Source organism: Hypomesus nipponensis, chromosome 15 (assembly GCF_054491055.1).
Source record: "Hypomesus nipponensis isolate SF chromosome 15, ASM5449105v1, whole genome shotgun sequence".
Lineage (NCBI taxonomy): Eukaryota > Metazoa > Chordata > Actinopteri > Osmeriformes > Osmeridae > Hypomesus > Hypomesus nipponensis.
The window spans coordinates 5,607,501-5,630,343 of NC_140375.1; the positions used below are offsets into that span (position 1 = coordinate 5,607,501).

The window sequence follows — 22,843 nt, forward strand, 5'->3', positions numbered from 1 at the left end:
TACTACTACGACATGGCCGAGGTGGAGGCCTGGCTCAGCGAGCAGGAGCTGCACATGATGAACGAGGAGAAGGGCAAGGTGTGGGGGGGGGCTGGGCTGGGCTACTGGGGGGAGGGGGGGGCTCTGTGTGTGTGTGTCATTAGCATTTTCCCCCGTGTCATTCGCGTGTGTGTGTGTGAGCCCGCCTGACGCCGGTGTGTGTGTGTGTGTGTCCAGGACGAGCCCAGCACCCTGCAGCTGCTGAAGAAGCACCTGGTCCTGGAGCAGACCATCGAGGACTACGCTGAGACCGTCGGCCTGCTGTCCCAGCAGTGCAGACAGCTGCTGGAGATGGGACACCCCGACAGGTGAGGCGCCCCCGCGCCACCTCCCTCACCCTCTCTGCTGCCCCCTGCTGTCCTGTCCTGTCCCCTGCCAGCCTCTGCTGTCCCCTGCTGTTCTCCAGAGAAAAAGCAGAGGGACGTTCTCTCCTGAGCAAGTCCACTCTGATCACGCTTGTCTCTCTCGCCCTCTCTCCTCCCCCCCCCGTCCCCCCCAGCGAGCAGATCAGCAGGCGCCAGTCCCAGGTGGACCGTCTGTACGTGTCCCTGAAGGACCTGGTGGAGGAGAGGAAGTCTCGGCTGGAGCAGCAGTACTGGCTGTACCAGCTGAGCCGCGAGGTGGCAGAGCTGGAGCAGTGGATCGCCGAGAGGGAGGTGGTGGCCAGCTCCCCAGAGCTGGGCCAGGACTACGAGCACGTCACGGTCAGTAGGGCTGATGGTGCTCACTCTGCATGTACACACACACACGTACACACACACACACACACCCACTGGCATGTCACCCATATTTATGTTAGTGGAAAAGGAAGGAACCCGACGCTGTAGTGTAAAACGTGATCCAGTGTTGTGTGTGCTAGGTGTAGGGTCATGCCCGTGTCCGTGCGGAGGCCCCTGGCCCTGAGTCTGACCCAGGGTGTTCAGGCCTGATGTCCGCCGTCGTGTCTAACCTCTGCAGATTCTGCAGGAGAAGTTCACCGAGTTTGCCTCGGAGACCAGCGGCGTGGGCCAGGAGCGCGTGACGGCCATCAACCAGATGGTGGACGAGCTGATCGACTACGGCCACGCCGACGCCGCCACCATCGCCGAGTGGAAGGACGGCGTGAACGAGGCCTGGGCCGACCTGCTGGAGCTGATGGAGACGCGGGGACAGATGCTGGCCGCTTCACACCAGCTGCACAAGTTCTTCTCAGACTGCAGAGAGGTAGAGGAGACAGGAGGCATGACTGACCTCTACTGACCACTTCTGAGTAATACTGACCCACTCAACAACACTGACTAAAGCTGACCAATACTGACCAATACTGACCAATACTGACCAATGCTGACCAATACTGGCCTATAGTGACCAAGTACTGACCAGTACTGAGCCCTTATGAAACATAAATTGTGCTAAAAAACTGCAGAGAAGTAGAGAACATGTTTTTGTGGATCGGATAAATACTACATGAATAAGGGCCAGAATGTCTTAGACTGTGGATGGTTGTAAAAACCTCACTGGTCTCATGTGGACTGAACATGCTTGTGTAAGATGACCAAGTGTTTTACTTAGTAATGACAGTTCTAACAGGCATTGGAGCTTGAAGCTGCACAGGCCTTTGACTGTACTCTCCTGCTTTCTGCCCCCTCCCTCTCACACACAAATACACACACACACACACACACATGTACACGCACCTACATGCACACACACACACAAAAACACTCACCCAGGTCCTGGCTCAGATCGATGACAAGCAGCGTCGCCTCCCGGAGGTGCGAGCGCGCCAGGGGGGCACGCCCAACACCAGCACACTGCAGAGGCTCATGCACAGCTTCGAGCACGACATCCAGCTGCTCGTCACCCAGGTGACACGCACGCACACGCCGTAGCCAATCAGGTCTCAGGGCTGGCCTCTTGTACCTGTTTGGATACATTTGAGTGTGGGAGTTAGAAGCGTGCACTAATGCACGTGTGTGTGCGTGTCTATGTATGTGTGTATTGTGTGTGTGTGCGTGTGTGTGTCCAGGTGCGCCAGCTCCAGGAGAGCGCTGCCCAGCTGAGGACGGTCTATGCGGGGGAGAAGGCCGAGGCCATCGCGGGCCGCGAGCAGGAAGTGATGCGCTCCTGGAAGGAGCTGCTGACTTCCTGCGAGGAGTGCCGTGTGCAGATCACCACGGCGACGGACAAGCTGCGGTTCTTCGGCGTGGTGCGCGACCAGATCATGTGGATGGACAGCATCATCTGTCAGATAGGAACTGGGGAGAAACCCAGGTACCCTGGCTTAGACAACACCTTCTTCCTGTTTTCAAGTTGTGTCTACCACGCGCAAAATCTGAAAATGATGGCAGAAACACTACTTTATCTGCCATACCCCCCAAAAATACTCCTGAACAAGCTCAGATGTCATTTCTATAGTTCCATTCGTTTTTCTACTGTTAAGACACTTTAAGAAGAAACACTAATTTTAGTTGAACAATAAAAATAAAAATATATAACTGGAATGTCCCAGTAGCTACAGCTTGTTACTGTGTTTATGTCTTGAATGAACACCATGGCGAGGCCTACATTTGACCTTGTCAAAATGGCCGCCGTTCAATGTTCCTCCTGTGTGTGTGAGGCAGGGCGGCCGGCCCCTGTCTCGGTGGGTGTGTAACCCTGTGCTCTTCTCCCTCACCGTCAGCGCGCTGCCCCGAGAGCTAACCTCGTCCTGTGGGCTGTCTGGTCCTTTCAGGGACGTGTCGTCTGTGGAGGTGCTGATGAACTACCACCAGAGCCTGAAGAGCGAGGTGGAGGCACGCAGTCGCAGCGTGCTGCAGTGTATTGAGATGGGCAAGACCCTGCTTGCCGCCCACAACCCCGCTGCCGAGGAGGTAACCACGGTTACACGGGTCGGATCACTTTTCAGTGATGTACAGTATGCTGCTCTGGAGGCCGGCCGGCCGGCACCCCGGACGCAGACTCGACCCAAGAAGTTGGGAGTCGATGGAGACGCTCCATTGGTGGCTTACCGTGTGTTTTTGTCCTGTGATTGGTTGTTTCCCAGATCAAGGAGAAGCTGGACAAGGTGGTTGCTAAGCAACATGAGCTGTCGGAGAAGTGGGACAAGCACTGGGAGCTGTTGCAGCACAGTGAGTGACCCTGAGACGGCCTACATACACACTCACACACACACTTTCACTCACACACTCACTCATTCACATACGCACACTCACACACGCACACTCACTCACACTCACTCACACACACACACACTCACACACACATACACACTCACATACGCACACTCACACACGCACACTCACTCACACACACCCTCACACACACACACCCACACACTCACACACGCACACTCACGCACACACGCACTCACACACTCTCACTCACACACACCGTACATAAGTGTCTAATGTTATTCCCTCTCCTCCTCTATCCAGTGTTGGAGGTGCACCAGTTTGCCCAGGAGGCGGTGGTGGCTGAGGCGTGGCTGACAGCCCAGGAGCCCTTCATCAGCAGCAAGGAGCTGGGCGCCAGCGTGGACGAGGTGGAGCAGCTGATTCGTCGACACGAGGCTTTCCGGAAGGCGGCGGCCACCTGGGAGGAGCGCTTTAGCTCGCTACGGCGACTCACCACGGTAACGGCATCATTCTCCCACCACACCCCCACCCCTGAGGGGTCAGGGGTCAAGAGGAAAAGGAGTGTTTGTGTCTCTGATTACAGCTCTGACTTTATTCAAATGATGGTTCTGATTCTGACTGAATCAGATTTTGACTTTGACAACAACTTTGTCTCTGTCTTAAATTTGAACTCCGACTCTGTCTTAAATTTGAACTCCGACTCTGTTTCTCTGTTTCCCTTCAGCCACTAACTCTGACTCTGAGTCTGACTCAGATTTCGCTTTTCACTGACCATCATGTTGGCTTTGTCTCCAAAGTGACCTGTGATTGTTTCCCAGGTGGAGAAGCTGAAGGCAGAGCAGTCCCAGCTCCCCCCCACCCCCCTGCTGGGCCGCAAGGTGTTCCTGGACCCCCAGGACGCCTCCCCCTCCCCCTCCCCCTCCCGCAGCGCAGGCTCCGCCCTCATGAGGCAGACCATCTACGAGCAAGCCGAGCCCCGCCCCGAGCGCCCGCCCCAGGAGCCCTCGCCCTCCTCTGTGGCTCGCCGCCTCGGCTCCACCGTGGCCAATTACACGCCGGTGATGAACGGCTCCTCCTATCGCCACCTGGAGCCTCGGCTCGTCGGCGTGGTGGGCTTGGCCGCCGGTCTCGGCGCCGCCTCCTCCTCGGCCGCCGCCGGCAACGTCATCAGCAACGTCGCCGTCAACGTCGCGTCCAACATCCCCACGATCGCCGTCGACGCCGTCGCCACGGTCACGGCGTCGGAGGCCAGGGCGTCCCCGTACCTGCGGCAGCCGAAGATCAAACACATCGACGACGTGGTGACGCCCCTGCTGGTGGCCGGCCGACTGGAGAAGGCCCGGGAGAGGGAGAGGGAGAGGGAGAAGGAGGGAGAGCCAGGCAGAGAGAGGGACAGGGAGGGAGAGATGGTGATGGCCGAGGTGGTGCTCCAGGAGCCCGGCAGGGAGAGGCTGAACAGCGAGCCCAGCCGAGGGGCTGCCAGGGCGGGCAGCAGCAGCTGGACGGACCCCCAGTCCCAGCCCCAGGGCAGGGAGGCCCGGCTGGAGCGCCAGCTGAGCAGTGAGCAGCTGATCCAGGCCCGGAGGGACGAGCTGCCCCAGGAGGTGTGGCGGGAGCGGGCCGAGCGCCACGAGAGGCGCCTGGAGAGGCAGACGTCCAGCGAGCAGGAGGGCCACGCCCACGAGGGGCGCCGCCGCGACCGCCACCGCCTGGAGAGACAGGAGTCCAGCGAGCACGACACAGCCAAGGAGCACTCGGACCGGCGCTCTGCGGGAGGGTGAGTCACCGCGGGGGGGGGGGGGGGGGGGCTGGGTGTAGTCCTGTTAAGATGGGTGTAGCTCAGGGGAGGATGAGGGTAATTCAGTGGGGAAGAGTAGGGGATGAGTAGAGCTCAGTCAGGGTGAGTGTAGTTCAGTGGGGATGAGGATAGTGGTGTGGTGTGTGTGGTGTGTGTATGAGGGGAGCTGCTGACCTGGTGCCCTGGCTGCTTCCAGGGAGAAGAGGTCCACACTGGCAGACATCGTGGAGCAGCTGCAGGAGAGAGAGGCTGCCCAGGTCTGGACTACGCTTGGATGGATCGACGGGTTCTAATGTCACGTCGTGTTATACGTGGACAATATTAGCATTTGACAATCACCCCACACTCTCTTCTTTCTCGCTCCATCTCTCTCTCTCCCCCTCTCCCTCTCTATCTCTCCCCTTCTCTCTCCACCCCCCCCCCAGGCCAGAGGTGAGGTTCCCCGCGTTCCTAACGGTGTACCAGAGAAGCCTTCCCGCCCCGAGCGCCCCCGTGCCCGGGACCGCCCCAAGCCCCGGCGCCGACCGCGCCCCAAGGAGCCCGCCGGTGGGGAGCCGCGTCGCTCCCGGTCCGCCCCGGCCCAGAGCAGCCCCCCGGTGCCCCAGGTCCCCTCACACACGGCCCATCACGAGGGCTTCCTCTTCCGCAAGCTGGACATCGAGACTCTGAAAAAGAGCGCCAACAGGTGGGCACGCGTGGGCACAGCGCTGCCTGGTGGTCTGAAGGAGGAGGCATGGGCCCACTAGCTGTAGCATGCTAGCTAGCTAGCTAACTTAACTGACCTTAACCTCTGTCCAACTGTCGCATGAACACTGGCTTCGATGACATATGTTCTAGCGTTGTTTTGGTGCCCTAGGTCCGAGACAACATATGTTCAGGCCTTCCTGTTGGGAGCTCTACCCACAATGACATATGTTCAAGTAACTGACACTGAATGATAACATTATGGGTCGACATATGTTCTAGCTGATAGTGAAATCATACATTTGCTTAGGGACATATGCTTTTGTCAGCCAGGCTTGTGTATCGGAGCTCCACTCTGTGTTTACAACCTGCAGCAGCCGATGAGACACCAGCCGCCTGCCATCGCACTGCTTACAGCAACAGCATGCATGGTGCCTCTAACCAACCCCTGCTCACAGGGCGGAGCGAGGCCGGCTGACACAGCTGGCTGGCTGATGGATGTACTGGGGTCTGGGGGGCTACGGTGTGGGCCGGGGCCTGGGGTCTGGGCCCGGAGCCCGGGGCTTGGGTACTTTATCTGCCCAGTGTCCAGCAACTGTAGGCAGTGCGGTACCCAGCTCTCTCCCCCCTGCCCGCCCAGGCTCCCGGCTGTGCCCCCACATCGCACCCAGAAAACGCAGCTTCAGTCGGCCGAGTTTGAGGGCCTGGCTCTAAAGCGCCTCCCGCCACTGCACTGCCCCCTAAAGGGCAGGGTGACCAGCTGCCCCCCCCCACGCGCACCAACCCCAGCCAAGCGGATGAGCCCCACCCACTTACCCATCGACTGAATGTTTCCGATGTACATGTCTAGTACATGCCAAGGTAAAGCTGAATGGCTCTTTCACACTTAGCCTCGACCAGCTACACGCCAGCTTTGACATGGAGACACGCATGTCACGGCGTCCGTAACAGCCGCCGTTTGCCCGCCCAGCCATAATGCCATTTAACCAAACTCCTCTGCTTCTTCTCCCCTCTGCTTCTCCTCGCTGCCGGCTCCGCCTCTTCCCCTCTCCCTCCAAGGTAAGCCACATGTCGCCCGCCCCCTCTACCCCGCACGCTTCCCCTCCCCCCTCCCTCCCCCCTCCGCCCCTCCCTCCGTCTGTGTTTGGCCGTCTGTGTTCTCCTCCCTCCGCCCTGCGCGGCCGCCGTCCGGGCCACGCCCCCCCGCAGGTGAGTGAGGTTAGGTTAGCGTTGAGCCTCGGGGCGTTGTCCTTCTGACCTCCGCCCCTTTTTCTCCGCCCCCCCCTCCCCGCCCGCCCCTGCAGCAGATCCTGGGTGAACTTGTACTGCGTCCTGAACAAGGGAGAGATGGGCTTCTATAAAGATGCCAAGAACACCAGCACACCTTACAACAACGAGCCCCTGCTCAGCCTCAGCCACTGTGACTGCGACGTCACCAACGGATACAAGAAGAAGAAGAACGTCTTCACGCTCAAGTAGGTTTGGGTTTCTGGGGGGGGGGGGGGGGGATTGGATTTTGTTGGGTCTTTGTGTATATGTTGTATGGGGGTCTTTAGAAGGATTGTAAATTTAATTTCTCTTTCTCTCTCTTTTCCCTCTTTCTCTCTGTTGCACTCTCTCTCTCTCCCTTGCTCTGCAGAACACAAGATGGCAGCGAGTTTTTGTTCCATGCAAAGGATGAGGTGAGAGGTTTTTTAAAGGGGAATTCCACCATCAGTATGGTTTTTCTTTCATGCACTACTGTTTAATATCCCAAACATTGTGTTGCTTTGACCATTAGCCTGCAGGTATTCACAACAAAACATTTGACAATATTATGCACATCCAATGCTAGGTTTTTCTCTCACTAAACAATTGGAGTAGTAATTAGTAATATGTTTTAATTGCTTAATTTCCTTAGGTTTTCCTAAATCTTTTTGTTGCTGATTGATAAGGGTAAAAAATATTCAGGATTTGCTGAGGTAGCAATTAATATATTGTCTTACCAAACAGTTGTAAATGGGCGTAAATGTTTTGGACAATTTCTTTCAGACAGTACATTTGCTATTGATTTAGTTACATATCTAACAAAAATAGAATTACATTCATGTAAAAATCCCAAACATGCGTTTCCCAAGAACCTTCCTTGAAGCCGACTCATTTTTCTGTTTTGCATGTCTGGTCCTTGTTCTCGTGTCACTCAGCCATCGCGGATAAGCATGGGATAGTGCATGGAAAGGTCCAATACTGGAAAATAACAACCTGACTGTTCATTTTTTGGTGGAATCCCCCTTTAACTGCCCTCTGCCCCATCTCTCCTTCTTGCACTGGGCCCTCCATCCATCCTAACTGGGACATGAGTCCATAACCCAGCTGGTCCTCACAGTGTTGTCTACCTTTCCACGCACAGGACTTTAACTCTTGTTTCTCACACTCTCTCTATCCCTCTCGTCTTTCTCTTTCTGCCCTATTTGTCTGTTTGTGTTGGTGTCTCTGTATCCCTTTCCTCTCTCTCTTTCTTTCTCTCTTTCTCTCCTTCTTCCCTCCCTCCCTCCCTCCCTCCTCCAGGATGATCTGAAAGCTTGGATCACCAACATCACCACTAGCATCTCGGAGCACGAGCAGATCGCCAAATGGGGCCAGCCTCACCCTACTACCTCATCCACGGACGAGGGCACGCGGCGCGACGGCAGCAAAGCCGACAACAAATCAGAGCGCGGCGGAGAGCGCTCTGACCGGGGCGAGCGCGCCGAGAAGGCGGAGAAACCAGAGCGTTCGGAGAGGTCGGACAAGGGGGAGAGGTCGGAAAACAAGCGGTCCGAAAAATCCAGCAAGAAGAAATGATCATTTGCGCGTTTGTTGTGTTTTGGGGTGTGTTGGAGGGGCAGGAGGGGAGGGAGGGGTTAGGGACTGAGGTGAACAGTGTAACACTCTGGAGCCTCCCTCTAAGCTCTCCCACATCCCCCCCTATCTCAGTGGATTGGGTGTGAAGGGACAAAGGATGACAAAGATCTGGTGAAGGGATGGAACGGACAAGGAGCGGGAGTCTGTCTGAGCCCCTTCGACCCTCCTCTCTCTCTTTCTCTCTCTCTTCCTCGACTTCTCTGCTGCTCTGTAGAGGCCCGACCTGCTGCCCCTCGGTGGAGAAACAGGAGCATGGCAGGAAGCACAGCCTTCTGGTCAGGCGTGTGAAGGGAAGGGTGGTTTTCGCTGGTAGATTGAAAAACGTAGCTCATAATGTTTCATGTTTCTTTTTTGTATGAGATGAGCTGTATCTGTATGTATCTCCTGTCTCTCTGTCCGCCTATCTAACGTCCAGCCGTACAGCATATTCCCAGATGAGAGAAATAAGCCAAAATGTTTTTAACTGACTGGCCTCTTGTTTTTGGAAAGAGAGAAACGTTTTTTCTCATTTCTTTTTTCTTCTTTTGATATTTCTGCTCGTTCACCCTCCAATCCAGACCACACATCTGGACTGAAGTCTGTTTCACTTCCTGGATCTCGCCTGTTTTTCTTCTGCAAAATTGTGTCATCGACCAGCCCCTCCTCTCCGGATTGACCAACACCGAGCCACCACGGTGTTCTGGGAGGAGGAGAGAAGGAGGAGAGTGGCTCATCATCCTGTCGGGCTGGTCCTGCATCTACAACCATCCCCTGCCAGGCTTCCACCTCCTCCAGACCTCCAAGCTCTGGAGCCCCTGGAGCCCCAGGCCAGAGCCCCAGCTCCAGAGAGACATGGCAGGCTTCATACCTCCAAACACCAGGCCTCCTCCTTTCTCCTTCCTGCCCGCTGCTTGTCTCCGCTCACCCGTGGGACATTGTCTCTCGTCAGATCACATCAGCCACATTGCTTTTTCTAAACCGTCGAAGGTGGTAGATAAACGTGTGTATGCCTGTTCGTCATGTGCGCGTGTGCGTGCGCGTGCGTCCTGCTGCTCTCCCAGGGTATCCATAGCTCAGGTTCTGTCTGTTGTCATGCGTGCTCCTCAGATCCCCCCTCAGTCTTCCACGCATGGCTGGTATGCTCACTCATGCCACGCTTTTACACACACCCAATCACAGGAGGGCACAGCCTCGGTCGTGACCCCCAGGGCCAGAGTTCAGGGGTCACACAGAGGTCACTGTCGATCAACGGATGTAAAAGAAAAAAAGTGTTTTGTCAGGATAAAGGAATGAATTGCTGTGTGGATGAGGCGTGGAGTTGCATGTATTGCTTGGAGAAACATTTATCCTGAGGGCTAACGCCCTAGAGGTATTCTATGTTGAGATGTTGAGTGTTTTCTTTTCCGCGAGAACATATGTATTTGTTCCTTTCCAAGCTTCATACAGTGCTCCACATGGATCTGTCTGTCTGTCATAGCGTCACAAAGCCATACATGGTGTCAGGAAGTTCCACTTGCTAATGAGAGAACCCTGTCATTCTAAAAAGCTCTGTATGTAACTGAGATAGATGTGAGGGGGGGGTTCTGTGAAGGGACAGTACAGTTAAGGTGTCATCAAATGCGTTCAATTTGAGTAGCTTTTTCTACCTTGTTTTTTTAAGAACACATTTTATGCATCTATATATATATATATAAATATATATAATAGGCGTGAATGCCAAATTAATGCAATCCATTATTACGCATGTTGGACACAAGGATGGACAGAGGCTATTTTTGAATGAACATACATAACTATCACATGTAATGTGGCATATATCGTCCAGTATACAAGACACTGCACACGGTCGACTGGGCTACTGTTGGAGACGACTGAGACAACAGAACCGGGGTCCTGAATTAAAGGGTGTATAAACAACACGCTTCATAGCGTGTAATACAACACTGTGCAGTGGTGAATACTATCAATAAACAAATCCCCTGTCTTCAAGATAGGGGCCCCACTGTGTAGTAAACTCACCACTACCCCTGTAAGCACCTGACTGCTCACAGCTCGGACATCTAAGTCCCAACAACAAACTAATGCTCAATAAAGAATGATCTGGTTTCAAATGGATGGATGTAATTCTTTAGTTATTGAATCGATATGATGGTTGATGATTTTTCGAGTTTTGCTTTTGGCGGTCTGTGGTTTTTCGGGCGTTCTGCTCCTTCTTACAGGGTCAACTCAAGCGAGCCGTCTGCTCCAAAGACCTGTCGCCATGGTAGCATCACTCACCAATATAACGTTCATATCTTCAACATGAATCTATTTATGTCTCCTGGTCTTCTGTCAGCCATGTTGCACTCACAGCCATATTGATATCACTCTGAACAGTCTGCAGTTTGAGGTTTTACAGAGTGGAAAGACTTGTGAGGAATGTGAATACTGAGACTTTATGCAACTTTTCCTTTGCACTAAGAGGCTTCCTGTGCCCCGGGGCTGGGGTGGAGGAACAGTGGTGCTTCAGGGTCTCAGAGGGAGTTCCATTCATGTCCACAGGTCAATAAAGCGGTCAGTGATTTATCCATGAACCTTACACACAGAGGTGGGTTTGTCCATGTTGTGGCCCCAATCAAAGCTCACTTTAGGGGCCCCTCCTTCACTTCCTGTCATGACCATTTTAACGACACAGCATAACTGGAGCTGTAGGAGTTCTTTTTTCATGCAGTGGCTGTTTCTAACGTCATCGTCCATTGTCTTGCCTGACACGCTGAGTTCTGTGTTGCATGCAGAACAATCCTCCTCATCACCTATCATCTTAGACACCATCGAGGCTGGAGGAGCTGGTTAACTGTTTACTGTTAGCCGTAACTTTACCTGTCTGTGGTTACGTTATACCCCTGAATCAAAATCCTCCATAAATGTGTGTTGACTCATTTTGTCCCTTATAGCCACCCTTTTTCCCAATAGTTTTGATTAAAGGATCATCGTTTTTCCACGCTGGACATTGTTGTCATTTGTGAAGGTATTGTCTATATAATCTTGCCCTGTCTTTGTGTTTTATATCAGAAATCAGATTATAATCTGATTATAATCTGAGTTGATAGACCAAACACCAGCCAGGTGTTATCAGTACATAGAAAGCACAATTTTATATCCTAATGTACTGTGCAGCTTCAAATTCATAGTGACACTAATAAGGAATCACTGATATCACAATGCTGATGCAGATGGTGTACACCATACAAGATATAGGTAACTATCAAGCAGTCTAAATGCTTTAGCCATGTCATCACAAGAGATTTTATTGTCATCGCCTAAAGTTAAAGTTTCCCATGACAATTTAAGTAAAGTAACGCAACATTGACAAGCCAGAGACTAACAGACACATATTACTGTGAATTGTGCTTAATTTGAGAGAATCATGTCATTGCTATTTCCATCCAGGATGTCTGACTGATCAGTGGGTCACATGTCAGTGACTGACACCTCTCATTGGTTCCCCAGCACTTTGAACCCTGACCCCAGAGCACCACTGTTTTTACTGGACCACAGTCTGTTCTACAGTTTGATGATCTGTACAAAATGTAATTGCTTAAAGTATTTTCTGTAAAGATTTTAGAAAAGAAAATAAGTTCTTTTTTCTGATGTTATACTGGGAAAAACCTCCTCATTTTTGGTTTTCAACAAACTTTATTAACTCTCTATTTTGTTTGGGAATGGGAGGGGTGGTTGTTCATTGGTACAGACTGGATGAACCAGGTCGCTTCACCACATCAGGTCAAAGAAGTTGCATGAATGACTTAGTCTCTAATATGATACTGCAGTGCATGTCTCATCGCTCCACTACAAGATCACTGTAAAATATTGGGGTGCAACACGACCGCAGTCCGAACAAGGAGAAAGGTGAATGAATGACTAATTATGTATGAACCAGATCCAACTCTAAAAATCATTGAGTCTGTACAGTCGTTTCTTTGAATTGATAAATACAAATTGTGATATTGAAAAAAAGAAATGTGTGGTTGATTGTCTCTGCATGTGAGAATCACATATTTAATTAGGTCTACTTTAAACACTAAGTTCTAGAAAATTGTCCATACATAAGTCATAGGAAAATTTAAGTAGCCTGACGTTGTCGTACTCATAATTCTAGTCAGACTATGAGTCTGATAACTCTCCGTTGGGCTGAGTATGGGGCGTGTTTCCATCGAACTAAAACAAATGCCTCCTAGCTCAATTGGATAGACTATCCAATCAGAGTAACGTAATATGTTGTTTGTTGAAAACGAATTCAACCCAATCACTCTTTGGTGACGTGGTTGATTACGTTACTGTTGATCATCTGTCCATCATCGTATAAAGCCCGCCCTGACAATTTCATTGGTCCGAACAGCTCCTGTTCGGACATAGTTTTTCCTCAACCGAGTTTCCCCAGACCTTACGGTGCAGTGGACACTCACCGTAACTTCCCAACCAAAACTTTCTGTGGGCGGGGCTAAATTGGGCTGGCAGCCAGGCTAAATTTTAAGACCAGGGAGGTAATTCTAAACAGCGGTGATCTAACTGTAATGAGCTATTTAGCCTCTAGAAAGAGAGGGTAGGCTTTCCTTTCTGTATGTGCCACTTTCTGTATTTTCATTGCTATTTCCTTACACTTCCTTCCAACTCCATTCCTGTACTTTCAGTGTGCTAATACTTTGAGAAAGTCGAAAGCAGTGTGAAGCAGTTTAAATGTAACAAAACAAACAGATTTAAGACGTCTAGATCCAATCATAATTTTTTCGTTAGCAAAACCTGCCGTTCGCTAACCAAAACAGCAGGTGGCACTGTGGACTAGGAAATGATAGTTGTCTACATCCACACAGTAGAATAAAAATAAAATGCTGGTTCAGGAAGTTGCATCCATCGCCAGCTAAACCATATTTTTGGGTGATGGATTAAACTCCAAAATATGCAGCGCGTGGGTTAATAACGAGTAACTTTAGCCACAGCTCAAAACATGGCTAATATGGCGAGGACCGGGGATATTATTCATTTAAACGTTGGAGGAAAAAGGTGACCGTAGAGAATGTTTGTGCCATTAGCCAGCTAGCTTGTTAGCTTCGCCCTGTATTTTATTTTTTGGATGCCGTGAGAGTGGGTCTCAGTTTAGGCAGTGTGTAGCTAGTCTAGCGTTACTACCGTGATATCAACTTGCTAGCTAACGTTATAGTGTTAATTGTTTGAATCCTAGCGACATGATTATATCTACTGTTGCTTGTGTTAGCTGGCTAGGCGTTCAGCAAAAACCACATCCGTTCATCTCACAATAGTTTGTGTTTCTCAGGTTCAGCACCTCGAGGCAAACTCTGACATGGGTCCCCGACTCCTTCTTTTCCAGGTCGGTGTGTCTCTAATACTTCCGATGTGTGCGTACGTTGACTACTAACTAGATGTCTTACTTTACGGGACTTAACAAAACTGTTCTTGTCAATTACAGCCTTCTGAGTGGGCGAATCTCAAGTCTGAGGGATGAGACTGGAGCTGTGAGTTTGACAGACACTCAAAGATGATTGTGTCTGAGTCTGTGGAATGTAAAATAGTAACAATATTAATACTATTATTCCCCATGGGGTTAATAATGTCTATCCATCTCTCTCTCCTCTCACTTGGTCTACCTGCAGATCTTTATCGACAGAGACCCGTCTCTCTTTGCCCCCATCCTCAACTTCCTGCGGACCAAAGAGCTCCACCCACGGTCCATTAACGTGCACCTGCTCATGCACGAGGCAGAGTTCTACGGCATCACGCCCTTGGGTACGGAAGTGTGTCTCTAGGGCAGTGTTACCCTAGTTCCTTAGGGGCTGATTTAATCAAAATTCCATCAAAATTCATTTGTGGGCCCTTTTCACAAGCGATGGCACAGAAGGCTTCACACACGCTGATAGAACTGCACTTACCAACCAACCGTGTGATGGCATCTAACTGTGCTGTTCCTCTGTGTTCTAGTGCGTAAGCTGCAGCTCTGTGATGAGCTGGATAGATCCTCCTGTGGGAACGTGTTGTTCAATGGCTACCTCCCTCCACCAGGTGGGGCTGTACACTGCACTACACCTCACTGTGATCGCTGTTACCCTCCGCCAGGTCATGTCCAGCCTGCTAAACTTGGGCTGGTCCATGAGTCAGTGAATTAAGTCAAAATTCCTTTGTGTTGGGCTTAGCTCAGTGACAGAGCATGTGACTGCAAATGAATCCCAGTTTCAAATCCACCACACCCCAGTCAATTTGGATAAAAACATGTCCTGAAATGAAAATAAAAGTGACTGAAACGTACATTTAGGCATGACAATGAATATCCCAAAAATGTCGATTTTGGACGAAAACGATCATCCCTAAAACATACGCTTTCGGACGAGAAATGAAAATCCCTGAGGTGTGCTTCACGGCGTGTGCGTCATTCTCACGTCTTGTCGCTGTGTGCCAGTGTACCCAGCCAAGCGGCGGAACCGCCACAGCGTGGCAGGACCCCAGTACATGGGGGGCCGGGCGGGGCCGGCAGAGCGGGCGCCGGTCCGCCGCAGCAACACCATGCCACCCAACCTGGGCAACGCTGGCATGCTGGGGAGGGCGTCCATGGAGGAGAGGATCTGCGGAAGTAAGAGAGCACCGCTCAAACTGCCCGTCTGAGGGGCGGGGTGATGTCATGTTTTCTAGATTGTTCCTCTAGTTGGACAAGTATAAATGGCTTAACTAGTAAAAAATGATTCAAGTAAACAATATATTATTTTAAGAAGTCTTATCAAATGAAGTTTTTGTACTGCTCTGGCAGCCAAATGAGCGCGTGTCTAGCATAAGCAAGCACGTAGCGAATATGTTTGAGCTTAAATTGGAATGGGCAGTTTTGCAGTGAAGTGTGTTCTTCTGGTCCTTGATGACTGTACTTGTGGATTCCTCTCCTCCCAGACCAGGTGGCAGATCCAGGAATGGTGAGGATCATCTGTGGCCACCACAACTGGATCGCTGTGGCCTACGCCCAGTTTGTCGTTTGCTACAGGTAATGAAACCCAATGGGTGGCTTCCTTTTCATAGCGAATGGTCTTTGTAGCTACTTAACAGGACTTGGTGGGCTGTACATTAAGGATGATGTGTACTGGGGGGGATGTAAGGTGATGTGTACCAGGAGCATGTACACTAAGGCAGAGGTCTTCAACCCTGGTCCTCAGGGACCCTCTGTCCTGCTCGTTTAGATGTTTCCCTGCTCCAACACACCTGATTCAATTGAATGGTCGTTAACAGGCTTATGCCAAACTAGATAACGACCCATTCATTTGAATCAGGTGTGTTAGAGCAGGGAAACATCTAAAACGTGCAGGACAAGGGGACCAGGGTTGAAGACCTCTGCACTAAGGTGAAGGTGAACTAAGCTTTAGTATGCTTGATGGTCCCCCCCCCCCCCCAGAGTGAAGGAGTCGACAGGCTGGCAGCAGGTGTTCACCAGTCCCCGGCTGGACTGGGTGATTGACAGGGTGGCCCTCAACGCCAAGGTGATGGGTGGCTCCCTTGGAGACAATGACAAGATGGTGGCAGTTGCCTCGGGAACTGAAATCATCCTCTGGACCATCTGTCCCGATGGCAACGGCAACGAGATTGGTGAGGCAGCAAGCTGTGTGTGTAATTGGCCGACTATCTAATTGGTGACTTGTGACTAGCATGTAAAGTGTGACAATTCTTGTATTGTATGAATTGAATAGTCAAGAAGGAGGACGGAGTGGGCAGCTGTAGTAACCGGGTGCTGTTACTCTCCTGTCCTCTAGGGGTGTTCAGTCTCAACGTTCCAGTGGAGGCTCTCTTTTTCGTTGGTAACCAGCTGATCGCCACTAGCCACACAGGGAAGGTGGGCGTGTGGAATGCCGTCACCAAGCACTGGCAGGTATTGAAAGACTTCCTGTTTTTGTTGCAAAAACGTACTAAAGGTCTACTAGATTCCATATGACAATTTGAATCATTTAAGCATGAGTTTGTATGACATCATCCATTTGTCTGTTTTTGTAGAACCAGGATGTGGTTCCCATCAACAGCTATGACACAGCCGGCTCCTTCCTCATCCTGGGGTGCAACAATGGATCCATTTACTACATAGGTACGAGAGGACCAATCACAGTGTTTAACACTGGGCTCGTCTCAATGAAGGCTGCTCTGACAGGACAGAGCAGCCAGATGTTGTTGGCTTCTGGGGATTCAGTCATTGCTGACTCTTGTCTCTTTTCATTTACCCAGATGTCCAGAAGTTTCCGTTAAGGATGAAGGACAATGACTTGCTGGTGACTGAGCTGTACAGAGACCCGACCGAAGACGCCATCACTGCCCTCAGTGTCTACCTCACACCCAAAACAAGTATGGCCGCTCTGTTTACTAACAACATCCTGGTTATGTTTCTGTGTATGCTTCAGTCACTTTTAGTGGTGTGGGTTTCAATCATGTTCTGGTGCTGTGTGTGTGATGGGTTTCTGGGGTGTAAATTTGCATGCTACTAACCGACCGCCAGCTTGACTAGATGGGTGTTTGGTTGGGTTGGCTTGGGGGCAGAGCGCTGTGCAGAATCACTGCTCCACAAATCACCTCTCAGTCTAGCCACTGAGTGACCCTTTTAAAGAGAAACTACACAACCTCAATTTCAGCAATCATTTTAGTCCGTCAGTATTGAAAATATAAACAACAACGAAAAAAAAGAAGAGGTTTTTGTGGTCAGTTTCTCTGTAAAGCTCAGCAGATCCACCCCCCCACCCCCCTTCCAGAGGGCCCCTCTGTCAGGCTGTGACGGAGTGCTGGTTAGATGTAAACTCCCAGCATGCATTGCGGCTAAAGTGTTTAAATCTGGGGTTGAAGTCCCGCCTGGTCATGTGTGGTCAGGCGACAGCGGGAACTGGATCGAGATCGCCTACGGGACCAGTTCTGGGACGGTGCGTGTGATCGTGCAGCACCCGGAGACGGTGGGGTCCGGACCGCAGCTCTTTCAGACCTTCTCTGTCCACCGCAGCCCCGTCACCAAGATCATGCTGTCTGAGAAACACCTGATCTCAGGTGAGCTTCAGCAGAAACACCTCAGAAACACCTCACCTCAGGTGAGCTTCAGTCAGGCTAATCAGAAACACCTCATGCTAGGTTCAGTAAATCAGAAACACCTCATCCTAGGTCCAGTTAATCAGAAACACCTCATCCTAGGTCTGGTTAATCAGAAACACAATGTACATCTGGATCTGCGTGTGTCGTTGTGTTTCAGTGTGTGCGGACAACAACCATGTGCGCACCTGGACTGTGACCCGTTTCCGGGGCATGATCTCCACGCAGCCTGGCTCCACCCCTCTGACCTCCTTCAAGATCCTGGCGCTGGAGGACGTTGACGAGCACGGGGGCTGCAGTGCCGGCACGGAGATAGGTAGGGACGCCACCTGGACGGGACAGGTCAAGGGTCCATGGACTTGTCTTTGGATACAACTATCCAATAAATGAATTCATAATATGTTATATGGGTGGTCATATATATAGAGCTCTTCAAATAGCTGAAAACTATAAATAATTATAATAATGTAATGATACATTTCCAACAGTCCAAAAGTTGAGCTCACAAAGGGAAGCCTGGAAAACATTTACATTTTTTCATTTAGCAGACACTTTTATCCAAAACGACTTCCAAGAGAGAGCTTTACAAAGTGCATAGGTCACTGATAATAACAACAAGATAGCCCCAAAACATTGTGAGTAGCCCAAACATGAAGCACATATTGTGATCAACCAAAATAAGTGCCAAAGGGAAGAACCACAAGAGCATGTTGTTAAACAAGTTACAATTAAACAACATGAACCACTAAGTGCTAGTGTACCTGTGGAAAAACAAGCAACATTAAAAACAATATATCACAGTGAGTACAACAATTTTACTCAGTTACCACTAACCACAAGAGCAACATGTCTCTAAGCAAGGTTATTGTGATCCTTGGGGAAACTAACATCAGGTCAAGAATACCTGTAGTAAATGTCTGTGGCATATGCTATGTGTTTAGATGTCAGTGTGTGTGTGTGTGTGCGCTCTCCCCAGGTCCCTACGGAGAGAGAGATGACCAGCAGGTGTTTATCCAGAGGGTCGTCCCAGACACAGACAAGCTCTATGTTCGACTCTCCTCCAACGGCAAGAGGTACCACTGTCTTTCTGCTGGTCTGTCTGTCTGCCCCTGCCTGTCCCTCTGCCCCTGCCTGTCTCTCTGCCTCTCTCTTCCTCCATCTGTCTTTCTCCCTCAGTCAGTCTGTCTTCATCCCAAATCACAGTGTCTCTCTAAGTTTCTCTGACCTGTCTCTCTGACCTATCTCTATGACCTCTCTATGACCTCTCTCTGACCTGTCTCTGACCTGTCTTTGACCTGTCTCTCTGACCTGTCTCTAACCTCTCTCTGACCTGTCTCTCTGACCTGTCTCTCTGACCTGTCTCTCTGACCTGTCTCTGACCTGTCTTTGACCTGTCTCTGACCTGTCTCTGACCTGTCTCTCTGACCTGTCTCTGACCTGTCTCTGACCTGTCTCTGACCTGTCTCTCTGACCTGTCTCTCTGACCTGTCTCTCTGACCTATCTCTATGACCTCTCTCTGACCTCTCTCTGACCTGTCTCTGACCTGTCTTTGACCTGTCTCTCTGACCTGTCTCTCTGACCTGTCTCTCTGACCTGTCTCTGACCTGTCTCTCTGACCTGTCTCTCTGACCTGTCTCTCTGACCTGTCTCTGACCTGTCTCTCTGACCTGTCTCTCTGACCTGTCTCTCTGACCTGTCTCTGACCTCTCTCTGACCTGTCTCTGACCTGTCTCTGACCTGTCTCTCTAACCTCTCTCTGACCTGTCTCTCTGACCTGTCTCTGACCTGTCTCTCTGACCTGTCTCTCTGACCTGTCTCTGACCTCTCTCTGACCTGTCTCTCTGACCTGTCTCTCTGACCTGTCTCTGACCTGTCTCTGACCTGTCTCTGACCTGTCTCTCTGACCTGTCTCTCTGACCTGTCTCTCTGACCTGTCTCTGACCTGTCTCTGACCTGTCTATGACCTGTCTCTGACCTGTCTCTGACCTGTCTCTGACCTCTCTCTGACCTGTCTCTCTGACCTGTCTCTCTGCTGCCCCCCTGGCAGGGTGTGTGAGGTGCGCTCGGTGGACGGAACCTCCATCACAGCCTTCATGGTCCACGAGTGCGAGGGCTCCAGCCGCATCGGCTCGCGTCCACGCCGATACCTCTTCAGTGGCCATGGCAACGGCAGCATCCAGATGTGGGACCTGACGACGGCGATGGAGATTGCTGGGAAGGTGGACATCAGAGGTAAGACTAGCTGGAATAACCAACAAGTACTATACTAACTATCTGTTACACTAGTAATAAAAATAGTCAGACCAAAATACAATGATAGAGGTCGCTTGGAAGCAAAACATCAGAAGCTTGATATTATAGCGGGACTAGTAGAGTCAGGACTGGAGTAGGAGAATTCTGATTGGATGGATACTTTTGATTGGTTCTTCCCCAGCACTGGGTGGACCAACAGAGGAGGAGCTCCTGGAGTTGTTGGACCAATGTGATCTGGCCTTGACCCGCACGCCTGACATGAGCCCCGCCCCTTCTCTTAGCCACTCCCATGCCTCCACGCCCCGGGCCTCCACCTGCAGGTGAACACACACAGGACAAATGCTGAAACACACCCTCTCTCTCTCACACACACACACACACACACACTCTCTTAAACAATACATCAAGCTATCGCGCAATAAATTGTACAACTGTAGTTTCTCGCCTTTTTTAGTGACTGTCTTTGTTTTATTTGTAATCGTATTCTCTTCTCTCTCTCTCTCTCTCTCTCTCTCTCTCTCTCTCTCTCTCTCTCTCTCTTTCTCTCTCTCCCAGTCTCCAGTCCCAGCTGAGCGAGAGCTCCAGAGGGGATCGAGGAGGAGGTCGGGGTGTGTGTTCTGGTCCGTTCTCCGGCAGCCTCCCCCGCCCAGCTCCCCCTGTGCCCCTCAGCAAGCCCCGGGACGGGGCCCTGGGGGCCCTGGGTCTGCAGCACCAGCACCTGGGCCTCAGCCAGGCCTCCCTCACCAGCGGCAACGGCAGCCCCCGGCCCCCCCGCATGGCGCCCCAGGACAGAGAGCGGGAGGCGGCGGGCGCTATGGGGTCTCTGCGCAGGGGCAGCTTTGTGGAGCGCTGTCAGGAGCTGGCCAAGGGCACGGAGGTGGGGGGGGGGCCCGGGGGCGAGGGGGCCCGGCGCAGCCTGGTGGGATTCCCTGATCTGGAGGCCCGACGGGGGCTGAGGACCCCCTTCTCCTCCGGCCCCCCCTCCTCCGCCTCTCCCCGTTCACCCTCCCCGTCATCACCGTCGTCGACACCGGCATCCTTGTGTCCGTCGCAGCAAAGTCGACCCTCCGCCTCCTCGCCAAGCCACGCCCCCACGGGCCTCAGTCCAATCCGCTCCCAGACCCCAGTTTCCCCTCGCACAATTGAGTCTCCGCCCATCGAGGAAGCCCTGCCCCCTTCCGAGGTTTCAGCTAGTCCGGAGAGCCCGTCTTCCGCACCCCCAACCAGCCCGAAACCACCCATGAATGAAACCAGCTTCTGATTGGTTGCTGCCACAATAACCATCACTGTGACTAAGATTTGTGGCTGTGGAGTGGGCGTCGGTGTAAATGGTGTCACATGACTAATATACTTCCTGTTTGGGATGCTGTTCTGCTTCAAGACATAACTGTGATGTCAATCCACTGCTTCTTGTAGAGCTGAGTCTAAACTGGTGAAAGCTTATGACATGACATATATTTATAGATTACAGGTGGTAAGTAAGTATTACAGATGGTCAGTATAGCTTCCCGGGCCTCTTAAACACTCAGCAATTATCAATTATTTAAGTCGGAAAAACTGTTTTTGTAGTAGGATTTTGATCTCCTCCTCCCCCCCTTCCTCCTCTGCTGTCTGGATGTTTTGTGTCGGCTCTGCACCTTCTCGCATCCCCCACACCTGCACCCCCCCCCCTGACTGGTAGGAGAGGGAGGGTTCGGTGGTGGACACCAGCAAGCTGTAGCCTCTGTTTGGAGACTGTTTCAGAGGACAAATGTTTCGGATCAATGTGTTTCACATTGAAAGTCTTCCTTCAAATAGGGCACATCCATTTCTTAACATGTTCTATAACAAAAATGTAATATTATTCTTTCTAACCTGAGCTTGGAAACGAGGCAGAGTGTGTGGTAGAAAGGGTGAAGTTTGTCTGATTATCCTTGAATCAACGTAAACACCAACATTTGTCTATGCATTCTCTGTTGAAGCCTGAAGTCTTAGCTAAGTTAAAGCATAAGCAGAACGTTCTTGGAAGGGTTGTTGCTAACCAAAATAATGTATGTATCGAAAGTAAAGACTGATAACAGTGTTGCACTGCAAATGACCCGAGTGCCTTCTCAATCATGAATGATGGTCTACACTGCCAAAACCTGTGGGTGTGTAATACTCAAGGACCACTGTGTCCTGTCATGTGTCATGTGTGTTTATTTTGTTTAGGTAACTAGTGTTTGACCTAGGCAAGCGTTGTGTGTGTGTGTGTGTTCCCCTGACCTGAGAAGGTCAGGTTTAGATAGGGTTCAGATGAGTTCACATCAACCAACACTCACGTTCCGTCACTTGTATATCAACGTTATCATGTGATGTTTTGACATTATTACTGTCCGTTTGTCTCTGAGTGGGGATTGTTCTACTACAATGGAGGGCTACTTCCTACACTATCACTAAGAGCTTTAGCAGTAATGTTACTAGCATTCAGCCTGTGAAGAGACAGAGGTTTCTATGGAGCTGTTTGGGTGTTTTCCTAACGTTCCTGCCACTGGCCACACAGGCCCTGTTCATATCACCCTCGTGCCCTGAAGATGTTTCTTCAATGTGTTCTGAATATGCTCCAATTATGTATTTGAGAAATAAACATGCATATTCCGCGTTCCATAATGTTAAAAGAATATTGGTTTTCTGTTCTGAACTGGCTGTGAAGATTACACAGACAAATGTATTTTATTCTGCGTTCTTTGATATGGACTGGAGAGTGAATCAGAGTTCAAGGACATTGAGTGGCTTCTTGGATGTCATGCTTTGCAGTGCAGTGCAGCGTTTGGTATTATCTCATCAACACTGCCCTGTGTCACTTTTTATGACTACTTTTCTAACTGGGTTATTCTCATAATAATAAAGAAAACAAAAGTATCAACTAATGTTGCTGTCGGGTATTGTCATTTGAAAACAATATATATATTCGAAAATAATTTTATTTTCAAGATGTACAAACAATTATGAAAGCCGTTCAAATATTTGTACAACATTGATGTAATA

General features: G+C 50.8%; 2 protein-coding genes across 4 annotated transcripts in view; both read left to right on the plus strand.

The window, feature by feature from the left end:
- The window catches only part of sptbn4b (spectrin, beta, non-erythrocytic 4b), a 42,159-nt gene extending 33,694 nt beyond the window's left edge, over nucleotides 1-8,465 (plus strand). Inside the window, exons 25-39 of one of the 2 annotated variants that reach the window (XM_084673592.1) lie at nucleotides 1-78; nucleotides 217-347; nucleotides 539-743; nucleotides 997-1,242; nucleotides 1,752-1,886; nucleotides 2,048-2,292; nucleotides 2,702-2,891; nucleotides 3,065-3,149; nucleotides 3,456-3,652; nucleotides 3,974-4,932; nucleotides 5,150-5,210; nucleotides 5,379-5,638; nucleotides 6,945-7,112; nucleotides 7,277-7,319; nucleotides 8,185-8,465. The exon at nucleotides 1-78 is cut by the window's left edge and continues 201 nt beyond it. In XM_084673592.1, the coding sequence (XP_084529718.1) occupies nucleotides 1-78; nucleotides 217-347; nucleotides 539-743; nucleotides 997-1,242; nucleotides 1,752-1,886; nucleotides 2,048-2,292; nucleotides 2,702-2,891; nucleotides 3,065-3,149; nucleotides 3,456-3,652; nucleotides 3,974-4,932; nucleotides 5,150-5,210; nucleotides 5,379-5,638; nucleotides 6,945-7,112; nucleotides 7,277-7,319; nucleotides 8,185-8,460 (3,279 nt within the window). In that variant the 3' untranslated portion in view covers nucleotides 8,461-8,465. Of the gene's footprint in view, nucleotides 79-216; nucleotides 348-538; nucleotides 744-996; nucleotides 1,243-1,751; nucleotides 1,887-2,047; nucleotides 2,293-2,701; nucleotides 2,892-3,064; nucleotides 3,150-3,455; nucleotides 3,653-3,973; nucleotides 4,933-5,149; nucleotides 5,211-5,378; nucleotides 5,639-6,941; nucleotides 7,113-7,276; nucleotides 7,320-8,184 lie in introns of both variants that reach the window. The other variant, XM_084673593.1, reaches the window with a different exon arrangement.
- Nucleotides 8,466-13,361: 4,896 nt separating this feature from the next.
- shkbp1 (SH3KBP1 binding protein 1) lies at nucleotides 13,362-22,000 on the plus strand. 2 transcript variants are annotated; one of them, XM_084674151.1, is made up of 17 exons: nucleotides 13,362-13,539; nucleotides 13,811-13,864; nucleotides 13,964-14,009; nucleotides 14,148-14,280; nucleotides 14,473-14,553; nucleotides 14,948-15,118; nucleotides 15,427-15,517; nucleotides 15,923-16,113; nucleotides 16,278-16,393; nucleotides 16,516-16,603; nucleotides 16,741-16,857; nucleotides 17,350-17,544; nucleotides 17,744-17,899; nucleotides 18,560-18,656; nucleotides 19,632-19,816; nucleotides 20,019-20,157; nucleotides 20,393-22,000. In XM_084674151.1, exons 1-17 carry the CDS (start codon nucleotides 13,484-13,486, stop codon nucleotides 21,096-21,098), a joined length of 2,622 nt encoding a protein of 873 aa, XP_084530277.1. In that variant the 5' UTR covers nucleotides 13,362-13,483; the 3' UTR covers nucleotides 21,099-22,000. The 2 variants fall into 2 exon arrangements, with proteins under 2 accessions (XP_084530277.1, XP_084530279.1); XM_084674153.1 differs by having other exon boundaries at nucleotides 17,374-17,544.
- The last annotated feature ends 843 nt before the right edge of the window (nucleotides 22,001-22,843 follow it).